This window comes from Ambystoma mexicanum, chromosome 11, assembly GCF_040938575.1.
Source record: "Ambystoma mexicanum isolate Mex_15411 chromosome 11, UKY_AmexF1_1, whole genome shotgun sequence".
Lineage (NCBI taxonomy): Eukaryota > Metazoa > Chordata > Amphibia > Caudata > Ambystomatidae > Ambystoma > Ambystoma mexicanum.
The window spans coordinates 941,776,896-941,801,620 of NC_090934.1; the positions used below are offsets into that span (position 1 = coordinate 941,776,896).

Genomic DNA, 24,725 nt, shown 5'->3' on the forward strand with positions numbered 1-24,725 from the left:
AAACTTCTAATCTCCTCCCTTATCTTCTCTCGCCTCTTCTACTGCTCCTCCTTACTCTTTGGACTACCTAATTCCCATCTCGCCCCCCTCAAATCTATCTACCATTCTGCTGTCCGTACCCTGTCTCCTCTCCTCCTGTGACTCCATCTCTGCTTCCCTTTCCTCCCTTGGCTGGCTCCCTTTTCACTCCCAACTTAAATTTCACTTCCTCTTCCTAGTCTTTAAATCTCTCCATGATCTTGCTCCCCCTTATCTCTCTTCTCTCCTCTCTTTCTACACTCCCTCCCGCTCCCTTCGTTCTGCTGACCACTTCCTTCTCACTGTCCCTCCATCCCCTTGTGCCCCTCCCGCTACCATTCCTTCCAGCTCCTTGCCCCCCTGCACTGGAACTCCTTACCTCTCTCTATCCGCTCTATTCCTTCCTTCTCCGCATTCCGCACATCCCTTAAATCTCTCCTTCTCCATTCTCCGCCATGAAACCCCTTCCCCCTCCTGCCCCCTCCTTCCTTCCTCTCTCCCCTTGATCATCTCCTTCCTCTCTCCCTCCTCCCCACTCTCATCCTTTTCCCCTTCCCTTCCCTCCCTCTTCTCCTCTTCCCCCTCCCTCTCCCTCTCAGTTCTACTGCTAAGCTTCCTCTCTTCCCTCCAGTTTAATTGCTCTTCTCACTGTTTTGTTGGACTGATTCATTATTGTTTGTTGCTTCCACTGTTATTGTTTTATGTATCATGTTGTTTTGATGTTCAGCGCTTTGGCGTAAGGCGCTTTATAAATAAAATAAAATACAAATACAAATAGTGGCCAGAGCCGAAGGGCGTGGCCACCTAGTGAATACAAAAGAAACACATTGAGGGAACATGTACAGTGAACACGGCCAAAGGCTGTGTCCACTGACCATGGCTGAACGCTATGGCTAGTGCTGTCATGATGCCTACCCCCGGGGACCCAGACCACGTCCAGCAACCCCAGAAGCAGACATCAAGTTATCCTAAGCAAGTCCAACAACCCCTGCTAGGGGCTATTTGGGTCCAGTCCTGGCGCCTATGATGCCAGGCTCATATGGAGAGTCAGATCTGGCACCATAGGCGCCAGGCTCATAGATTAAAACTTACCTGATGCAGACCATGCTGCAAACTTACCTGATGCAGACCATGCTGCAAGAGCTCCAAGGCAAAAGAGGCTTAGAAGGGACTACTTTACTTAGGGACTATTTTTTACTCGGGCGGGGCTGGGGAGGAATACTTACCTGGGACTACTTTGGATGCTATTTAAACCACGCCAGAAGAGCAGCACACGCTTCGCGTTATTCTGCATCCAACAGCGTAACGCTCACCGTGCCTGCAAGTCTGCATCCAGCCTTCTGCCACGCCCGCCTCGAGTTTGGAGCTCCTAGAAAAAGGGAGAAAGAAGGAGAAAAGATTAGAACAAGAGCAATACCTTTAATCCTTACCTGAATTCCCGATCCATCGCTGCTTCGAGCTGGAAGAAAGAAGTTATTTTATGCGCGTCGCCTCGCCTGCTGCAGCGCCGCGCTGAACTCACCGGCCTTCGCAGCATCTTCACATTCCACCGCATCCTCCTGCATGTTCCCGCCGCACTCCGGCACCTAAGGAGAAGACAAGAACAGCAAGGTGAGCCAAGGGAATACACAGAGGAATATTAGTTACCCCCCATTGACTTACCTGATTTTACCACCGGGGGTACTATTCCTCTTCACGGGTCGGCGCAGCTTCCACTGCATCTTCGCCGAACCCCGGCCCTAAGGGGAAACAAAAGGACAGCAAGGTGAAACAAAGGGACTAACAAGGGGAACACTCCTCACCACAGCAGACTTACCTGATTTTACCGCCGGAGGTATTATACCCCAAGACTTCATACTTTCTCTCAGCGCCTGAATAAGGGAGAAAGCAACAGGTTACATATTGACATTATTTGATCGAACTGTGTTGGAAAATACAAATCCTTACCAGAATACTACATGTTGCCAGGAGGAACTCTTCATTAGGGTCAAGCTACAACCTCCAAGGAATCGGACAAGAGTGAAAGTCAGGCATTTGAACTCTTACGAACTTTATACTCACGGCGTCTTGCCGGGAATCGCGGAGTCAATATTGTTCTGGAACTCACCAATTCCTTCGAGCCAGTGAAGCAACTGGTTATCAACGCCCCCCTGCGCTCAATGCAGGATGGAGCGCTCATCTTTTCAAACCATCAGGTGAGACTATAAGAGGGGACATCAAAGGCGATCTGTGGGGAGAACAGCGGGGGTGGAGGATTTACGCTCAACTCCACGGGTGGTTAATTCCCTTTCTCTATTTGCAGAAGAATATTCCTACGGGCCAAGCAAACGAAGGTAGGTGGGCCAGTCCAGTCCGTCATCTCGGCCCTACGCGCCACATTGGTGGAGAACGCAGCTGTCCAGTTCCGATAGACGCCGGTGTGGGTGTGTGGGAGCCAGTTGAGCATAACAAGTACCTGGTAGTGTTTTAAAATATACAGTGCACACAACCGAAGGCCCTGCTCACTGGCCTGGGCTTAAGGCCCTAGCTAGTGTACTCAAAACACATTTATAGCGACCACGGCCTGGAAGGTCCAAAAGAAACATATTGGGGGTACATGCACAGTGGACACGGCCGAAGGCTGTGACCACTGGCCATGGCTGAAGGACATTGCTAGTGTCCGGTAGTGTTTAAAATATACAGTGGGTTCCATCGAAAGTCCTAAAAAGTGGGCTTGAAAGACATGTATAGTGATAGCGGCCAAAGGCTGTGGCCAACTACTGTGTCCAAAAGAAACATACTGGGGGAACATGTACAGTGAATACGGCCGAAGGTCATGGCTAGTGCCTGGTAGTGGTTTAAAATATACACTGGGCATGCTCACTGGGTAGGGCCGAATGCCCTGGCTAGTGGGCTCAAAAGACATGTATAATGGCCATGACCAAAGGCTGTGGCCAACTAGTGGGTCCAAAAGAAACCTATTGGGGTAACATGTACAGTGGACATGGCTAAGGCTGTGGCCCCTTGCTATGGCTGAGTACCATGGCTAGTGCCCAGTAGTGGTTTAAAATATACACTGGGCATGCTCACTGGCCAGGGCCTAATGCTGTGGCTAGTGGGCTCGGGCTCAAAAGACATGTATAGTAGGGGGCGTGGTCAAAGGCCGTGGTCACCTAGTGGGTCCAAAAGAAACACATTGGGGGAACATGTACAGTGAACACGACCAAAGGCTGTGGCCACTGGCAAAGGCTGAATGGCATGGCTAATTCCGGGTAGTGTTTTAAAATATACAATGGGCATGGCCAAAAGCTGTGCTTACTGGCCTGGGCCAAAGGCCCTGGCTAGCAGGCTCGAAACACAAGTATAGTGGAAAGCTGTGGCCACCGAGTGGGTCCAAAAGAAACATATTGGGGGAACATGCACAGTGGACATGGCCCAAAGGTCATGGCCACTGGCCGTGGCTAGGGCCCGGTAGTGTTTTAAAATATACAGTGGGCACGGCTGAAGGCCCTGGCAAGTGGGCTCGAAAGACATGTATAGTGGCTGAGGCTGAAGGGTGTGGCCACCTAGTGAGTCCAAAAGAAATACATTGGGGGAACATGTACAGTGAACACGGATAAAGGCCGTGGCCAATGGACATGGCTGAAGGTCATGGACCAAAGGCCCGTGGCTAGTGGGCTTGAAAGACATGTATAGGGGCCACGAGCAAAGGCTGTGGCCACCTAATGGGTCCAAAAGAAACATATTGGGGGAACATGGCCACTGGACATGGCTGAAGGCCATGGCTAGTGCCCTGTAGTGTTTTAAAATATACAGTGGGTATGGCCGCAGGTCCTGGCAAGTGGGCTCGAAAGACATGTATAGTGGTCGCACCAAAGCCTGTGGCCACCTAGTCGGTCCAAAAAAAAAAAAACATATTGGGAGGACATGTACAGTGGACATGGCCAAAAGCCATGGCCACTGCCAAAGGCCGTGGTTAGTGGCCTGTAAAAATCCCCTTGAAATTCACTGAAAACCCTTAGTTAAGATGCAGTTAAGTTGCGCAGATTTAATGCAACAAAAACCTTGAAATTCAGCGGAGGTGAAGTCAAGACTATCTTAACTCGGTGCGTTCCAGTTGCAAAGTCCATGAGCACATACATATTATAAGAGAAGGGATTAACAATGACACACAAAATGGCATTATGGGGGACATCAACAGGATAAACAGGAAAGCGCAGAGTTAAGCTGGTCATGACTTCCCACATCCGCTGAATTTCAAGGGTTTTGTAGCGTTACATCCGCACAACTTAACTGCACCTTAACTAAGGTTTTTTTTGAGTGAATATATAAATATATATACACTAAAATATAGCAGAAAGAACTGCAACTAGCTTCGATGTTCATTTAATGTATCTGATAAGGACAAATTGCACAGTGCTTGCAGTGGAAAAACTCGAAGCATGCCCAATGGTCTTAACCGGATGAGCCATTTACTAACTTTAACCTTGGTGATTGGTGTTAGGGAGAATTCTATGTTTAGGCTGAATTTCCTAACCTAGTGAGTCCCCCAGCAGCTTTGCTGGATTTCTGGAGTTTGTTTTTTTCTCCTGCCAAGAGTGAGACTCTTTTTCTCCCACTCTTGGACATGATTTGTGGTGTTCCTTTCAATGTTAATGTGTTTCATGGGCTATGGGGTCTTTTACTCCATAGGGTCTCATATGTTTTTTCTATGTGTGTTACACCGCACCCTCCGTGCAGTAACACCGGGGTGTCATAGTGACCCCCCACCATAGACTCCATACCCTGGGACTGACTACTGTCCCCCAGGGCATGTAAAGTCACCATTGGCTTTACTAGTCCCAAATTACTAACAGAACCAGTACAAACCATCATATTTTGGACGTACTGGTAGGAACAATTCGATTGCCCCTGGGTCTGTTATTCGAGGGGGCACTGTCCCGTCCCCCCTCGTTGAGTTTTGGCTGGTGACAGTGGATACTACTTTTTATATTCAACCGCGAATATATCTCTATGGGATTTTCCCATTGTTCGAGGCTAATACTTTTTAACATAGCCATAACATACCGGTGGTTTATTTATTTAATATTAATTCACCGGTTGGCATTTTCTGCCAGAACTCGGTTCTAAAATGGCGTTTGTGTTCGCCTCTGTAACTCCAAACCAAAGGTCGAGCCCTTTGTTCCACTTTTTGGTGGCTTCTCCACAGAAGCCTCCAAAAGTGGTGCCACTCTGTCTGGGTACCACAGGGGGTGTGGGAGGGGGTTTAGGGCACCCTGGACTGAGTTGCCTTGGCAACTCAAGTCGCACTCTTGTGTGATTGGCACAAGTGGTGAGCCGGCCGGCTCACCACTTAGCATGTTTGATTGACAGCTAGGCTGAGTGAATGGGGGTGTGCTGCATAAAAGCAGGGCTTTTGGGACTGGAACTTCAGAAGTCGCCACAGGACCTGAAAATCCAACGAGGGAGAAGCTGAGCCGACCTGCTACGACGACACCACCGGTGGAGCCCTGCTGAACCGACTCACCACTTCCAAACGACAGAGGAGATCTCCCTGCTGGAGAGTCTTCTTCCCCTGACTGGTGGGCACAACCAGTTTACCTTCTTTTCTCGCATCCCAGGATGTCTTGTGGTCGAATTGCCCGTGCCAAGCACCCCAGCAACCGGATAGCCACTGACCCCTGGACCGCGAATAAAAGGACCGCTCCTTTTAATTGAGAACTCTGCGGCTGGTTTCTTCCCTGGCAGTGCAACGGACTCCTGCTTTCCTCCCCGACGAGATCCTCTCTTTCCCCGGACGAAGCACCAACTTGCACCCGCTGCCACGAACAACTGCCGCGGCCGGAGCGTTCTCACCATTTTAAGGTACCATGTCCGCCAGGCCTCTCTTTCTAAAGATTGCTACAAGGTAACAATAATCCCTTAACCTTCTGGACTGGACTGGCTGCCTTGACCATCTAACTGGTCCCTTTCTGTTGATCCAACTCCTTCTGAAGCTATTGCAAGACTTTTGGGCACTTTTCACCGTGTGACCTTGGACACATTTCGACCGGAGCCTCTTAAGTGGGTCCGGCCTTGTTAACTTTGACTTTACGGTTTTAACCTGCCTTCTTCTCCTACTGTTTTCTTCCGAAAGTGTTCTATATTTGCTCTGCGTTTCTCTCCCTTTTAACCGATTGATTAGAGTGCCATCTTCATTAAGCGCTCACCGCTGTCTGAAAATAAGTGTTGCCTTACTTAAGACTTGTCTAATAATCGTTGAAGGGAGTGTATATCTTTTAGTGACCGTGTTTCTGAACTGTTTAACATTAGTGCCAGTGTGTTTAACTAGATGTGTTTTTAAATAAATAATTATATCTCTTTTACACCAAGCTGTGGTCAGTGTTTGCTTGTTCTACTGTGTTCTTTTGACCTATTGTGAATACTCGGTATTCTGCCTAACTCTTCTTGAGAGAAGTCTGACTGCTCAGCCACAGCTACCAGGTAAACCTGGGTGGTACAGACTGCTACCAATTGGGTTTACTGCCAACCACCTGTAGTCTTAAATCTTTTGCAGTGGTCCCAGAGGGAACTGCACAGGTTTCTGCCTAACAATTGGAGACACATACAATCAACACGTGCAATAACCACAAAAGAATCAAGATGACACAGCACTGTCGAGGCTTGTAAACATTCCACACTTCATGTACGAGGTAGACTAACCAATCCATTGCACTAGCACAAATCATTATAACACCTGAGCATTTGCACTGGATGAACAGATTTGTCAAAGGCATCTTGCCCTGCACATAAGTAGACATCAAGGAAGGAGGGTACGTTGCACATTCTGCGCGTGTGCAGACCAGTGAAGGAAGTGGGCGAGGAGACTCCAGTGAGCCAAGGGCTGCATACATCGGTTGACCATATAATTTGCTGCTCTTGATCACTTGATGATATGGAATGCTCTATATATATATATATATATATATATATATATATATATATATACATACGCACACACACATAGTAGGGGAAAGGGGAGACCTGAAGAAGCGTTGACATGGGTTGAAGTGGTTCATAGTGTGCAAATTGGTATCCCAAGGTTGGGGCCTTTAACAGTTGCCCTCAAGATATCTAGCTTTGGGACCGAAAATGGTGGATATTTCTGATTATTAATTTGTAGCAAATCGGCTAGACAGCCAACTCCCCTGCAAATCCACAAATCCTACTTATAAGTGCAGAATTGGGAAATATGCGCTAACAAAATGTGCACCATACAAATTTGGTAATTTTGTTGTGTGTCTGAACCTAATGGAAAACACATACATTTAGAGAAATGGTAATGCATTATATATCTGTCCATGATCGAAAGCACTACTTACTGCAATTTGCACAGCATTCTGAAACATCCAGGGAGCCCTAAAAGGAAAAATGGAAATTAGGACAGAAAAGATGCACTATTGCTCAAATGTACATGCAGCACTCATGTATTTTTCTTGCAGACGTCTTTATTAACACCCCCCTACCCCCAATGACAAACACAGCCCGGTAAACCATTGAATATTGCTGACGCAAGCATGCAGCAAAACACCCAACCACAATACTCAATACACATTTTTATTTATTTTGCGTCTTTCCTTTACGGTGAATGAAAAGTATTAGTTTTACAAATGTCATATTTCCCTATCCCAGACCAGAGAAACTAGTGACCTTTAAATCTTAGCTGGCTGTCACAGGACTACCCAAGGGACTGGGCCCTAGCTGTTACTCTGCTTCTTCACACCATCTAACACAGGTCCTCACCGCTTTTGACTGATCGCACAAAGGGAGGGCACAAAACCAGCCAGATAGCATGAAAGACTTGCAATGTGTGCAAACGAATCCCGATCTTCCCTTGTACAGTGGGTTCAACTGTTTAGCACTCTAACCAGGATTGCATAGATACATTGAAAACCGTGACATTTTATTTGAGGAGACAGAGCTTGGGGATTTGGCTGTCCTTTCTCCGGTTACCAAGTGGAGTTTGATCCTGTCTTGATAGTGCCATTGGTTGATTCGTGTGATGGAAGATGGAAGCTGGAAGAGCGTTTAAGAGTGGTGGGAGTGAGAAGGAGAGGGAGAAGCTTTATGAGAGTGGGGGACAGATAGGTTATTGACAGATGAAGATTGCATGGTTTCAGAGGCAGAGTAGAGAGAGATACAGTAAGCAAGGTAGGGGGGCAAGGCCATGAATGTATTTGTATTTATAAAGCGCCTTTCGCCAAAGACGCTCTACAATAAAAGAATCAAAAAAAAAGTACAATCAAACAATCAAAATGATAAAAATAAATACAAATTTACATCAACAGAGAAAGATAGAAGATTTTGTTTTTACTTTTAAAGAACTAGAGATGCAAGAAGGTGGAGTTTAAGATTAGTTTGGAAAGTACGGAGAGATGAGGAGGAGAGAAGTGAGAGAGGGCGGGCAGTCCAGTGCTTAGGAGCTAAAAGAGAAAAGGAGCGGAAACGAGACGAAGCACAAGCTGGATAAGGAACTGTTAAAAGAAATAGATTCTGAGATTGCAAAGGTCATGAGGGGACATAGAACGAAAGTAAAGAAGAGAGATAAGGGGGAACCAAACTGTGGGTACACTTAAAAACAATTGAGAGGAAGTGATACAAAAAAGGGAGTCAAAGGGAAGTAGTGAAATGGAAAGTAAAGAAGAATTAACAGGGGAACGAGGGGGTAGAGAAAAAAGGAGGTGGATGGAAGAGTTATCAATAGAACGAAGAGTGAAAAGATGAAAAGCAGGGAGACCAAGTAATAACGATGAACAGTAGTCGATCCGAGAAAAGACAAGAGAAAAAAGTTTACTAGCGTGAAAAGAAAGGTCAGCACAAGCATGTTGAATGTTGTACAGAGCATAGTGGCAAGAGCGAGCGATAGAAGCGATATGGAGAGAAAAAGAAAGAGAAGGATCAAAGATAAGGGCCAGGTTGCGCGCAGTGGGAGGAAAGGAAATAGTGAATGGAGGAAAGGAAAGAGAAGGAGGAGAAGGGATGGGAGAAATAGTGGAAGAGGGAAAGAACAGAACCTCCGTTTTTGAGGGATTAAGATGGGAGGAAATGAGACGATATCCAGTTCTGAACAGCTAAGAGACAGTTTGAAACAGTAGAATGAGGACAGAATCAAAAGAAGAAAAGTAGAGACACATCTGGGTGTCATCAGCATAAAGATGAAAGGAAAGGTTGAACGAGGAGATAAGGGCAGAAAGAGGAGCAGTGTAGAGAGAGAAAGAAGAGGACCCAGTACCGAACCTTGGGGGACACCATAACGAAGAAGTGAAGATGAGTGTCCAGCCCAAGTAACAGAATAAGTGCATTGCGAAAGATAAGAGAGCAACCATTTGAGAACAGACCCCAAAATACCCAAAGTGGAAAGAGGGGAGATAAGAAGGGAGTGATCCAAAGTGTCAAACGCTGCAGATAGATCAAGAAGAATAACAATAGAAGAAAGCTTAGCGTGGCAAACAGTGAGTAGAGAATTAGAAACAAGAAGAAGTGCAGTTTCAGTGGAGTGAGACGGGTGAAAACCAGACTGCAAGGGGGGGAGAAGAGAATGAAGACTCAAATAACAGGTTACCTGGGTATAGGCAGCATGTTCAAGAACTTTGGAGAGAAAGGGTACGAGGGAAATAGGACGAAAGTTAGCCAGGGGAGAAGGATCGAGAGGGTTTTTCTGATGTAAGGATGAGGAGTAGAAGGCTAAAGAGGGGAGGATTTTGCATACAGAGCCATCCCACATTGTGGAGGTACATTGAGGCAGGAGTGGATCTAGGTAGTATGTAGAGGATGCTTGTAGCAAACTTGAAAACTTTGTTAAGGAAAGTGCAAGAGTAAAGGGGAAGGAAAGGAGTAGGTCGGAAGAGGAGTCATGATTGCTGAGCACCAGGGTAAAGATCACATTATTTGCTGAGTGGTTTGTGCTGTGTGGGTGGATCTACATGATGTTTAGAAGGTTGATTCTGGCTGCGGTGGAAGTGGCCATAAGTAAACAACAGTATTTAATAGGGCTGTCGAAGAGAACCCCAAGGCTGCAAGCTATGGGTGAGATAGTGAGGAAGCCAGGAGAGAACGACATACGAGATGGGGGAGTGGGGTTGGCATTGAATGAAGGGTGAAGGGAGACTTCCATCTTGGATGTGTAAAGCAAGAGGCATTATAGACCCATCCAGTCAGTTACATATGGCAGAGAAGCAGCTGATGATGCGTCTTGAGATAAGAGTGAAGGATGGAAATGAAAAAAAGATTTGGGTATCATCAGAAGAAAAGTGGTAGTGAGAGGCAAAGGGTGAAATAAGTATAGAAAGGGAGGAGTTGTAGAGGAGGAGGATGAGTGGGCCTTAGACTGATCCTTGAGGGATTCTCTCCTTCTCTTAGGAGGAAGTGTTAGAGTTCCATGAAACGCAGAAGGAACGGTTGAAGAGCTAGGCAGCAACCCAATCAAGTATGGTGTCCTTGTAGCCAAGGGAGGAAATAGTTTTCAGGGAGGAATGATACACAATGTTGAGGCAGCAGAGCGATTGGTTAGAATGAGAATTGTGAATGGTGAGCAGTTGTCTGAAAGCTGGAGGCATGAGTAAGAGCAGTTTTAATGGGGTGTTTATTCCAAAGTCCAGATTGGAGTGGCTAATGTAGTATGGTAGTAGACAATGCAGTTAAAGATAACTCTGGGTTTTGGGGTGGTGAAGAAGAAGAGATCCAGGTCTGTAGAAGGGTGCTTGTTGTGGCATGCAGTGTTTTTTATTTGTAGTAGGGATATAACCATGGCTATTGTGTAGCAGGAAGGGACCATACAGAGAGAGAGAGAGAGAGAGATAGAGAGAGAGAGAGAGAGAGAGAGAGAGAGAGAGAGAGAGAGAGAGAGAGAGAGAGAGAGAGAGAGAGAGAGAGAGAGAGAGAGAAAATGAGTTGACAGGTGCAAGTTCTTCGGTGGTGTGGGTATGACCGGGGTCAGTAGGTGCAAGATGAGTTGGCTGAGAGGAGGATGGGTATGTGTTGAGTGAAAGAAGTAGGTTACAGAACTTGGGTGGTTGAGGAAGGTTGAGTGAAGGTGGGAAGGTGTGGAAGTGATAGAACGGTGGCCAAAGTGTCACACATTTTGGTGATTTCAGAGCAGTAGGAGTCAACGTCATCAGTCGAAAGATAGAGAAATAGAGAGGGGCATGGAGCTGTTATTAACAGGGAAAGCATGTCTTTGAGGATCATGGATAGCTTTTGTGGGTGTGAAAATAGTGAAGCTATGCGTTGGGAGAGTCAACAGTGGTGGTCAGGACAAAGTGAGAGTCTTTGGGCCTCAATCTAACTCTGCCGGTGCAGTTAAAACATGCTGGTAATTCCATTTGCCAGCATATTACTGCACCAACAGAGTACACGTTTTGTGGTGTGGTGTCCGGATTTACCTGCAGTTTCGAGCTGTCAGTAATTCTGGCACCCCAGCACCAAAAAAGGCTGTATTACCGGCACTGCTGTTGGTAATGCTGGCAATTCCCCCCATGGAGTCCTGTGGGACTCCATGGAATGGGGAATTAGCACTCTTCCAGCCACTTGGAATCTGCCAGTAAAGTGGTGGGAACGATATTACTGTTCGGTGGTATCCCACCAAATTTACAGTCAGGATACAACTACATTTTATTATGAGGCCCTTTGTAAGCAACACGGACAGTAGGTGAGTAAGTTTAGCACCAGTGACATAGATGGATGAACATGGTTGTCCTGACCTGTAGGATGGCTGAGGAGGTCTATGGCTGAGGGCACTCAGAGGTGGGAGAATTAAGTTTGATAGTGATTGTCAAAGTATGGAGCTAGTGTGGTGGAGAACTCAAGAAAGGCGAGTTCAACAGATCGAGCAAATGGGGAGAGAGATTTTGAGGGAGGTTTCGAATTGGTCATGGTATGGAACCACAGAGTCCTGTATCAATTTTCCTTTGGTGAAAGACGAGAGCGGGGAAAGGAGGGCAGAGGGGGAATGGAGATGGTGTAGTGGATGAGTGAATGGTTAGAGGCAGAGAGTTCAATAGAGTACATCAGATTGGAGATTGTAGGCTGCAAAGAGATCTAAGAAGCTGCCTTGAGTATGAATAGGAAGAAAATGCAAGTTGATTAGAGAGTGATCAGAGAGAGCATAATCCAGCTGCAGGGAATGGGCCTTTGTTATTTTAGATAAGGTCACCCATTATGATGGCGGGGCATCAGCTGGGAGAGATCCGAGTAGTAGATCGAGATCAGAGAAGAAAGGAATGGGAATGCTGTGTGGGTGATAGATGAGGATGATGTGGAAGAAGTGGGAGCAATCGTTGGATGGACATATATTTGAAGGAGGAATGAGCGTAGTCAGTAGGGGAAAAGATGGTGTGTCCTAGATGTTCATCACACCAATACGTTTTTGAAATAGTTGATGGGAGTGAAAGAAGGAAGCCAAGTCAGTGTGGAGTGCAGCCAGAGGGGAAGTGTCAAGAGGAAGAATCCAAGTTTCAGTGACAAACCTCACAGAGAGTTTGGACTGATGGGTCAAAGTGGTGAGTGACAAAAATAAGTTTTATAACAGAGGGATTGAATGTTCCAGAGTCTCAGAATGAGTTCAGTTGGGAGAGCAAGATGGTAGAGATGTAGATGAGGAACCACTAAAGGGAGATAATATAAGTTGGTGTGGTTGGACCAGGAAGTGTGGGTGAGAGGGTATGACCATTTTGAAGCCGTATGTAGGATGGCAATTGGAGGGAGGTGGGAGTGGCAGTGGGAGAAATAATGGGGATAGGCAGAGTTCCCATGAGAGAGCTAGAGAGATGAAAGTAAGTAGCAGAAGTAGGATTGGCAGGAGCCTGGAAAGTAAAGGGAAGTGAAGAGATTGTAGGGAGAGGGCATTCAGGCTGAGGATCCGAGGATGCACAGGGGGTGGTGGTTACTTTGTTAGGGGGTGAGGAGCAGAGTGGGAAAAAGGTTAGGGCCTTTAACAATTTCAGAACCAAACAGGGCTAAATGGGTAGAGCATTCAGCTTAGACACTATTTGTAGTGAATGTCTGGCAAAGGACTCCTTGAGACAGGAAGCCGGTTAGCAACAAAAAGTTAAAATCAACAGATAACCCAGTAGTGACCAACTCTGAAAAATTGGCAGTTATAAGCACTGTGATCAAATTCTAAATTTGTTGACTGGCACCATGAGGCACAGAGAATAAATACTGCTTCTGTTTAACTGAACCATACTTCTTGGATATAAAATGCTACGTCAGTTTCACTGCACCATACGGGTTAAAGAATTACTTAATATTCATATTTCCTGTACCATAGTGCTTGGAAGTAAATTACTACTTTTGGCACACTACATCATACGAATAAGTCCCCAACTTAACCTTGAGGACGTATAGTGAAGAACATTGCCCAGAACACCAGGGCAATCTCTGATTGGATGCTATGACTGCGGTAATACAGGACACTTACTCTGCTCCTGTCCTAAATTGCCACTTCTAGAACCCATTGATACAAGTTTTTGCGACCTCGAGGAGACAGGGAAGATGAATACATGGGGTGGCTGGACCCAGAGTACCAACACAGGTGTACAGAGGTGCTGGCCTGAGGAAGACAAGGAAATACTTAATACTTGCTAATCCTGATCTAGGGCAAAGAAGTGTTGGCCCTACTTGACTCTGGGAGTTACCAATATGGGATCTGGGTAGATCACAAATATCATGAGAAAGTCAACACACAGAAGTCAATCTCTGTCATCTATGTCTTTGGGGACTGAGACATCTATCCCAAGGCCTGGATCCATTTTCAGGTTGCTGATAGAGCACACGCAGAAGAAGTTGCAGTCCTGAACTGTTTACCAGAGCTGGCTATTCTCAGCACAGACCGCCCACAATATGAAACATAGCTCTAAAGCTTAAAGATGAAGGATCCAAGGAACCCTCGCTGGTGCAAAAGGAGACTCCCCGCAGACTTGCGAATGGCCTGCTGACAAGGCAACCCCTTTCCATGGGAACCAAGGTCCCTTATTGGAGAACAACACTATGCCTCTTTGTTGTACCATCAATGCCCATGGAATAGTGGATGATAGGTATGGTGCTAGTTGGTGATACCCCTGCATCTCTGCGTCCTGTAGAGGGAAACAAAGCTGGCATAGAGAAGGGTCTGGGATAGTCGGGACTCCCTCTTTACCTGGAGTGAAGCTCAATGGCCACCAAGGGGAGGGTGGTTTATGGGAAAAGGGGACATATGTGACAAAGTCTTCTACGTAACATTGGGTACTGACAGTGGGGTGGTCAAATGGTGGCATCAACCGGCCGGAGGTACTGAATTCTCAACCTGGAAAAGGTATATAGGCAATCCCCAGACTTCCCTAACTTGGTCCCCACACTAAGGAGGGGCAGTTACGGAAACATGCTCACATCCTTACCTGTAACTGTTGTGGTAAGAGGGTTAAGTACAAAACCCTTGAGGATTCTTCTTGTCATAGTCTGGATATTCTCATCCCTCCCTCCTTTGTCAGACCCAAACATTAAGTGTAAACATTAATGCTTTACTCTTCAAGGGAACGAAGTTGCTACATTCTGAGTTCACATTTATATTCTGGGCAATGCTGCCAAAGGAAACATTTCCTAGCCGGAGACAGACCAACAAAGACAGAATTCCACAAATACAAATTTGCACTCAGCACAAATAGTGAATGAAATGACAAACACAGACAAAACAAATACAGTTCTCCCTCACCCACTAGTGTCGAGAGAATTACAAAGCTGCAATTTTCAAGCGGCAAAAGAGTTACATCCATATCAAACTACTTCCCTCGCGTACCAAAATATGAATTAACTTCAGATATGTACATTGGGAAAACCCAGAAACCCAGCACAAAGCAGGCAATGTCAGAAGCACTACAAAGTAGTTAGAATGATGCCTTGAAGATGTCCATGAACATTTTGGAATCCAAGATGACAGCCAGCCTTAATGAAAGCTCAGGCCAACCCACTTTCTGCACACATGACCACAGGTGCATGGCCCAATCGCAGACCAGCCCAGCCTACCCTCCACAGGTGCAATCTGTCCCAAGGCATGACCCAAGGACAGTAGAGACCAGAAAATAAAAGCCAGATAACTCAGTCAAAGAGCTTGAGATGATTGAGAAGGAGTTTGAGGAGGGTGCTTTGAGGAGCTTGGTGAGCGAGAAGGCTATTGAGAGAAGAGCTGGGAGGATATTGTTGGAGGGTTGAAGTAACTGAGGAGGTGGGAAAGAGCAGGTTATATTGGAGGATAAAGTTTAACATCTGGAGAAAGAATAATTGAGGTTGGTGGAAAAGTATTGAGCTGCTGGAAAGAAAAAAGCTTGCCATTAGAGGAGACAAAGTCACAAGGAGGTGGGAGGGAGAATATTGAGGAGGCAGGAAGGACAACTTATACCATTTAAGCATATAGTTGTTAAAGGAGGTTGTGAGAAGAGTCTTGAGGAGGTTGGAAGGAAGTGTTTCTTTCAGAAGAGAGAGAGATTGTTGAGGATACTTGAGGAGAAGAGGACATACTCCATATGTGGTGAAACACAAAAAGAAGCTAGAGGGGGGCAATAGAGCTGAAAGACTTGAGAAGGTGGGGTGGGAGGAGAGCATGCAACCCTAACAGTCGGCGAGAACAGCAAGGTTCCGTTAATCAGGTCTGTTCAGGACATATTTCAGAGTTGAAAGGAGGTTCATGATGGGGCAATCTCACTGATGAACAGGGAGTCTATGACAATAAAAGTAAGACAGGGAATGTCTGGGGGTCCAGAACCTTAATTAAGGGAGCGGGTTAACTGTCAGCGAACTCCACAAATCCACAACTAAAACCTATACGCGCGGAACAGTTTTGAGACAGACTGACCTCTATCTTTGATGGCTGGAAGGGAACTGGACACTTGGCCAATGTACAGGCTTTGGAATGTGTAGATAAATGACTATTTCAAAGTGGGTTTTGAAATGTATTCTTTGTTTACCAATTGTTTTTGTTTTCCTCTTGTTTCAAGGTAATCTACCTTAAGTGCTATTTCTTTTGTGCTGACGTTCCTACAAATTTTGATTTTCAATATTGTTTTTGTAACTGTATAATAACATGCTTATCAAATAAATGTTTTAAAACAGAACCTGAGTGTGTAGTGTGCAGTGCTCAGAGTCGAAAGGGAAGAGAAGTTGGTGGGTCACTCATGTCTTTGGTATGGTGAACTGGTTTGCTGGTAATGAATGTCCAACAGAACCTTCATGCAGACAAAGTCCACAAAAATAACTGCATAATTTTCATGGATCTCGTTTGGTAAGAAGGGCATGCACGGAAACTGGCAGTATCCCTCTTAACATTCTGTTTCAACAGCATTTCTCCTGGAGGCAGTATTGAGGAGGCTGCTGGTCAAGCTTGAACTGGCCTATAGGGCAATAGGTCCATGGGCGAACCAAAAACACAAAATGCTGGTGTGGGCCACTTTTCTGGACAATTTGGGCCAGTTTGACGAGTTAATTCACTCTGCAGCTAGTAGTTTTGATCAGTGTTACTGACTAAATAGTCTTTAAAATGTGCAATTTGCATCACACTTTATCAAAAAAACTCTCTTTTAGTTACTATTCACAAACACGAAAGGAATGAATTGCCATTTGCAACTGTGGGCCACTTTTCCATTGGTGGCTGAGACAATTTTATGGCCCAGTCCGACCCCGCTGCTGGTTTTGTGACAAGGTCCTGCCACTCAGTTGCTCTGCCCACCACCAGGTTTTGTGCCTTCCAGTAAGCTAGGTAAGACAGCATTCTGAAGGTGCTGGTTACGTGAGCAGGTGCTGCCACTCAGCTGCTCTGTTCACCACCTATTTCACAAGTCCTCATCACCTGGGTCCACAGCAAAGAACGGACGCAGTCAAGGACCTCACCTGTTTGTACGTGTTCGGGTCTGATTGGGCCATGGGCCAGACCCACCATTAGTGCTGTCTTGTATTTCACCTACAAAGTAGTTGCTCCTATAACTGCTTTCCAAAAGACATCACCATGTTTCTCCTTTTCCACAGCTTATCTCGACCCTTGCTAGGGTTCAAGTGGCCATGCTACCCTTCTGAACCTCATCAGTATCGCCCCTACGTCCATTTAGCACTCATAGACCACATGCACATGCCCTCTAATGCTGAACAGTGCTCGCTCAGCATTCGCTCACACCTCAGAGATCGCCTACCTCATCTCGTACAACAAACCTGAGGCTCTCTTCATCACAGAAACATAGTTTACCCCATTTTACCACCATGTTTTTAACATCCACCTTCCCCCAGGATACTGCATCCCAGATGCCGATGGCCAAGAAGGACAGGAGGCGGAGGGGCAATCATCCACATGAGCGATTGGCAATGCTCCACCATCCCCTCTACCATAACAAGTTTCCACTGTCGAACACCCAGTGGACCACGGCACACAGAGGTCAGCTAAATGTCCTGTCATTCAGTGCAGACATTCATGCCTCCCTAAAAAAACAGCCATGTCAAGGCCAAACCATCAGCCCCTTGGTAAATCCCGAGCTTGCCTCCAAGAAATGCTTAATCACAGCCCTAGAAACGGTGGCTCAAAAAACCATAACCCTGTAGATCTCACAAACCTCTAATCTACCAGCGCCAACAGTAGGATTCTATTCACCGAGGCCAAAGCTGCTTACTATTTGCCCACCATCATGGTAGCCTCTGACAGGGTCAACGCCCTCTTTGAAGTAGTAAAGCATTGTACCAAACCCTCACCCAAGGTGCCAGCAACTCAGGAAAAATGCAAAGGAATCAACAACTTTTTTTATTGATGAAATAGACAAAATCTGACAAATCATCAAATCTACCTCCCACAGAATTAGCCCCCCATTGACCCCAGTACTCAAACTGCCCTTCCGGGCCAGATTCTCTCCTATCTCCGTCAGACCTCCTAAAAACAATCGCCTCCTTTAGACCTTCTTTATACTCTGACAGTACCATCCTGGCCTCCATCAGTAAACAAGTGATGGGCCCCGCGTTCAACTCACTCTTCAGCATCATGAATGCCTCCCTCACAGAAGGTTAATTCCCGGACACACTCATGAATGGTTTCGTACAACCTCTTTTGAAAAAAACAACCCAACATCCAGACGACCTGGTGAACTACCGGCCCATTACATACCTTCCGTTTATTGGCAAGTACTTGGAAAAAGTAATAGCTACATAACTACTCGCCAGAATTAAAAAACCTTACCTCTTAAACAAATATCAGTCAGGGTTCCACCCCAATTGTAGCATTCAGACAGCCATCATACAGGTGGTGGGTGATACCCTCCAAATCATAGATAAAGGAGACTCATGCCTCCTCGACCTATCAGCTACATTCAACACTGTCAATCACTGCATCCTACTCTCCCTCTTCACCAATAGGATGTGATTCTCTGCTATTGTCCTGAATTGGTTTACCTTCTACCTTTTTGGGAGACATCAGGCCATACAGATGTACATGTTCTAGCCAACACCCAGTCTCCTGTGGAATCATCTCACTGATGCTTTTTAACCTTTACATGGAGCCTCTGGGCACACCCCTCAAAGATCCTGATATAGCCATTCTCCAATACGCAGATGATACTTAGTTGTACAGAAGAGTAAAACGCTCACAGGACATCACACGTCACTGCGATTACCTATCCATTATCTAGCCCTGGATGTGGAACGCCTACCTCAAACATAACCCCTCAAGACAAAAATAATCCTCATTGGCCCCCTTGCTAATCAACGACTTGTATAACAATGACTCAATTATATGGGCCTAGAATCCGCAGCTCCTGTATTCAGCTAAATCTGCTAAATAGGCTATACCATCGAGAGCAACCTATCCTTCCAAAAACATAAAATGAAGAAGGCCCAAACGGCCAGACTAGAAATCTCCACCCTTTACAAAATCATACCCTTTATCTCTACAGGACCTCAGGTCTTTAGTGCAGGCGTTTGTGGTTTCACACATCGATGGGGGAAATGCCCTCCTGTTAGGGCTCTCGGCTGCTCACTTGACTCCCGTAAAGTCAGTCCAGCATGCTGCAGAATCTTATGGGTGTGTGGAAATTTGACAATCACTGCATCCTACTCAAAATACATTGGTTTCCTCTCCAAGCCATTACACTGTTCAAGACTGCCTGGATCATCAGAAAAGCAGTCATGAGTAGCACACCAGCGTACTTTATGGCTAGGCTCATATCTGATGGCACATGCTCCATGCACAGCAAATCGATCAAACGGCTCAAATCACAACTTGTCCACAAAGAGAGCACCCGCAAAAGATCCTTCTCTTGTCATGCGCCCACTCTCTGGAACTTGATCCCGGTATCGGCTCAGAATGCCCTCACAATTCTCCAGTTACGCAAATCTCTCAAAATCTGACCAAGGACGGATCCCAATGGATGTACAACCGCAGCTCACTGCACTAATGTTACAATATGCCAGCACAAGATTGTGGAGAGGTTGGACCTGCTTCTCCATCCAGCTCCGACCACAAGCCCATTACATTTCTTATCTGGTGGTCCTGACAGGCTCCAAGCATGCAGAAATCACCAGCTGAGCAGCAGGGAGCCAGGGGAGAACACGGCTCCCTCAGGAACCCGTGGGCTGCGAGATTTGCCGGCAGAGGACTGGAGGTGGAGAGGGAGGCCCGGCATGCCAAGATGGTGGGCTCAACGCTGAGTGCAGAGCACCTGAACCGGATCTGAGGCCCGCCACCTGAAACAGACATTGAACCAGTGGGGGCACACATCAGAAGATCTTGACTAGCGGTGAAGCCCCGGTGGTCGGGCAGTGAGTTGGCACCCGAGAAGTGCTGTCATATAGAGCGCAGCCCGGGACAGGCGGGACCGCCTGGCAGCCATTGCTTGGGGCTGCGATGTGCGACTGAACATCCCGTAGCTAGAAAGAGCAGCCACAGGGGAACAGGGCTACTCGATCCATGGCAGTGCTTGACACTGAAGATCACGGCAGGGGGAGTGCAGAGCAGTGCTATTGATGAGGATCAGGAAGGAGGGTAGCTCCCTTTAAATGGGTTGACAGCTGAGGCGAGACCAAGGAGTGGCCTACAGAAAGTGGCGAGCCACCCGTTCTATGGTGGCTGGGGGCATTTCTGTCGGCAAGTGGTTGCAGGCCTGCAAAGAAATAAAAAGCAAAATAAAACAAGCAACAAGGCAGGAAAACCATGAGGGCTGCCCTAGCTCGGTGAATGACCCCACAGGACTCTACGAAATGAGGTCCTCCACATAACATGAGCTTCCCGGGTGGCCACCTTTAAGTCCTGTGGCTGTGTTCTGGATGTCTTTGGCTCTAAGATTACCCCACATTGGTTCCAGCCCTGAGTAGTAAGTGGCGAACGGGGGGACAATGCCAGAAATCTGCAGGCCGCGCACACCCTGGATTCCCTGGTGCAAGCAAAAAGCGTCATGCCTAACCCCCATAAAGATAAGGGACTCGAATACACAAAAATACCTGGTGTCAACACCTAAACAGACTGTCTCAGCGGCGAGGCAATGGAGGAACATTTGACACAGGGTACGCAGCCACGGGCTGAGGCTGCTTCACAGAAACCAGACTTTCTGACCCATTCCCTAAACTCGCTGTGGCAGGACATCAAGGACTCCCTACACTCTGAAATAGCAGGGGTCAGGAAGGAAATGTTGGACTCGCTGGGGAAATCAGGAAGAAATGTTGGACTCCACCGGGGAAATCAGGAGGGAGATAGGAGTGCTAGGAGACAGAGTTGACCACAACGAGCACTCTCTTACTGTTCTTGAGACTGACCTAAGAAGGGTGTGGGAATCAGTGGCGGCTCTACAAGACAATACTGAATCTTTAAGAACCAAGTAGGATGATTTAGAGAACTGTGCGAGGAAAGACAACCTGCGCATTCAATTCCTTCCAGATTTAAGCCACCTACACTGAGCCTACGACAGAACACTTTACTCGAAATTCGAACCACTGTCAGGCCATTACCCATGTGGAAACTGTAGTGTCTGTCAGTTTACCTCACGAACAATGACCTTTAATCATCAAGATTTCATCTGGGAACTACAGAAGTTTACAAACTGCCAAAGCAAGAATGCTATTTATGGGATCAAATGCCCCTGAAAAATTTTATATATAGGGATGACAACAAGGAAAGTGACAAGAATTAATGAACATTGATCCCGCATTCAAACAGGTAGAGTCAGCACTACTAGCTTTGCATTTTTTGCAAGCCCACCATACAGCAGATGATATTTCTTGGACAATCATTGAGCAACTACAAAACGACAAGTTTAATTTCTCCACCATTAATAGATTATTTAAACTTGGAACAATGGTGATACATCGTTTACAAACGCACATCGTTGGTTTAAATGAGGATCTCCACTGGCCTGCACTTTTCTAGTAGCCATGGGCTTCTTTGTATTCTGCCTAATGTTGATTACAGCAACATGGCCACCAGGGAGCCATGAACTGTACTTACAGCCTTAGCCCTCTTTTGTTTCCATGTGCGGGATACTATAGTCCGTCCTCGCTGTCCTTACTTACATCTATAGCCATGTCAGTAGATACGGGATCCGATCCACGTACAACACTGGCGTGTTGCGTACAGTATTCCTCACTCAACACGAGACCCGGTGAGACTAATTCAGACACAGCAGAATAATCCTGAGACACAGGTACAGTCGGCTAGGACACGTCCCTGGAACTTACATCCCAAGCACCACCATCCTTACTGTTTCATAGTGCCCCTCCTGGGAGCATGGTAGCTCCCAGGATGTTGTCATGGGTCACGCGGCTGTAGCCACGTGACCAACATAATACGTGACCAACATAATAAAAGTACCTAGCCGCTTCCGGCTTGGCAGTCACTCCATCAAGAGGCTCCGGTGTAATTCTTTGTTAGCACCATGCTGGTGCTGCACCGTGTTAGCTGGGCCCAAGGACGGGGCCCAGCACGAGGACGGCACCCCTGCTGGGCAATGGCGTCCCAGGGTGATCCCTTTGCCATGTGACCATGGCTGTGTGTGGCTCCAGTGACCTGGAGCGCAGTGGGGTGATCCCCACTGCCTTACCCGAGGCATGATCGCCGCCCTGAGTAACCGTCGGTTATCCCGACATGTGTATGGGGCTGCCCGGTGATCCGGAGCAGCCCCCCCCAACACTTACGCCTTGACCATGCCCGTGCAGCATGTGGGACACTAATATGAAGTTTAGTTTCACTTTCCCAGCAGTGTTACCCTCCCAGCAAACTTGCCGGTTCTACATCGGGTGGAGAATTTAGGCTCCAGCAGCAGTTTAAAAACCTACTTGAGTTGGATGGAAGCATCCCCACAGTAAGTGCCAGTCATGTTTGGCATCAAGTCCTCCTTCGCACATGTCAATTGCACTTAAAAACCTCAATCTGAGGTAATCCATGGTTATAGCCACACAGGTTTTGGTGTGCATGTTAAACTGCTTGCCTCTTTTGGAGACACTTTAGCCTTCACGATTTTACACGCTGACTAGTTTGGGTTTCCTTACCATTGCACCGCATGCGCAGACTTGATGCACAGCGATACACCCTTGTTTTATCGCCTCCCGGCAATTTCGCCTTTAGTCCTTCCACACAACCAGGAGAATATAAACTATATCCAGATGTCCTTGGGCTGCAGCAACCAGTCGAGGCTCATTCACCAGCCCTATGCTTGATTTGTTTGGCTGCATGCCTTGGTTGCATGTTTCTTCCACAGCTCCACCATGTCTTCCATTAGCTTTTAGAATGCTCTTGCCTCAAACTACTTTGGGGTTGGTGCATGTTGTTTCCGGATCAGCAGTGGCCACTGCCTGTCCCTTTTATGACTTAATAGACCTATGATCTCATTATTAGGAGGTTTTCCTAGTCACCCATATCGCTGCCTGGGTATAGGTTACAGTGGATGGACAATTACATATATTTCTTTGTGTCCTCCACAGCCGACACCTGTCCCTGCCTTCCTTTATCTCAACCACGTCATCCTGATGAGGCTGGTCCAGAGAATTTCACCTAGGACCCTCTTTTTGTAGCCAAAACTCGAGTCGACGATGCCAGAGGACACATGATTATTGCAATAAAATATATTGGTTATAAAGGATTGAGGCCTTTTAAAAATATTGTTCGATACAAATTAGGAACTCTGGAAATTGAAGACACCTTCTTTTTTGTCTTTCTTGTGTTCTTTTGTTTTAAATGTTGTTCATTTATTTGTCTTTCTCTTATTATGGTTGAAAGTAGGGTGTGTGTGTGGTATGTATGAGACTAGGAGCGCAAATGAGAGAGATGAGTGTGTGGGAGCAACAATTGTGCTCTAGGTTATGAACATATGGGCTGCTTTGCATAATAATTTTGTTAATATATGTTTTTGATCAGTACTTTTTTTAACCAAATTTGTATTTTAGAAAGCATTTGATTCTATCACAAATGTATATGGTATATTCTTGGTCTGAATTTAATTGATTATAATTGCAAAAGGACACATTGTTTTTGTGAGCATTTAACAAATTAGACAGAAGATTGTGGCAAAACAAGGATGATCTTTTAAGCACAGCAGCAATTGAGATGCCCACGTTTACAAAAAGGCTCTCCCTATCAATATCAGTATTCACTGCAGAGCAGAGACAATTTTTATCATCCATATTCACTTGGGGGAGGCTACAAATCATCACTGACAACCACCTTACACTAGAACCAAGGGACAGTGCTGTGATCTGTTGCAGATTCATGAAATTGAGGCTGAATATAAATATGTATTCATCATGGGAGGAGCCAAATCCCTTCACATAAATCTTCACTTCTGCCAGTACAATATGAGCTTAAACAAAGCTATAAAAAAGAAACTGATGACAATAGAAGAAGACCAATGAGTCAGTTATTGTGCTAGGAAACAAGGTACCATAATACCTGAAACGCTTACATTGGCAGGCACACACTTATTGAAGGTCCTAACAAAGGGCCATAAAGATAGCCCTGTCCAGAGAAGACCTAAAAGACAGCCCCCTCAACTTGTGTTTCCGTTGTTTTGTTTCGGAGCAAACGATGGGGATTACTTTCTAAGTATTTGAAGATGGTCAATTGTACTGAGAAGGAGACACTTTATGAATCACATGACTTTATAATTTTGTTGTGGAAAAGATTAGATTACCTCATGAATAAGTACCAAGTAAATTGTTTTTCATTAAAGTTTTCATAAAAGCAACCAATGACTTAAGGGATAACCTTCAGGAAACAACTGATTTTAAAACAGGCAATTCTGAGTGGTTCTATGAATGACTGCTGACTTTGTTTTTCCGGCCTACACTTTCGCAGATTTTCTTTTAACAGATTTTTCCACTTTTTTACTGCAAAATGCAGGGGGAGACCCCAGCAACTCCCTCTTGCTCTCACTAAACCCATATATAAAGTACTCAAACTTACCATGTGTATGTTGCATCAAAAAAGTGTGGAAATAAATCGGCAAACAAATATTTGGTGAAAGCGTAGGATGGCAAGAGTGGGATATTCCATTCTAAGTGGCTGAGCAGGGTGCCTTCAGTAGGTGGGGACCAGAGATGTGGCATATTGGCTCAGAACATAGAAATTGTGGGCCCATTGTATGGAGTAGGGTGTTATGGAATGTAGGTTGAGGTGAAACATATCCTCCCACCAGTCATGCATCAAAGTTTGGCCTCCATGTGTATGAGAGTGGAAGACACCATTTCAGCTAATCAGACACACATGACAC

The 24,725-nt window shown here is 46.1% G+C and overlaps 1 protein-coding gene across 1 annotated transcript in view; it reads right to left on the bottom strand.

The window, feature by feature from the left end:
* Nucleotides 1-24,725, bottom strand: part of LOC138505078 (mucin-5B-like) — a 2,064,041-nt gene that overhangs the window by 94,292 nt on the left and 1,945,024 nt on the right. The window contains exon 36 of the mRNA XM_069625397.1: nt 7,359-7,395. Coding sequence (XP_069481498.1) covers nt 7,359-7,395 — 37 coding nt within the window. The remainder of the gene's footprint in view (nt 1-7,358; nt 7,396-24,725) is intronic.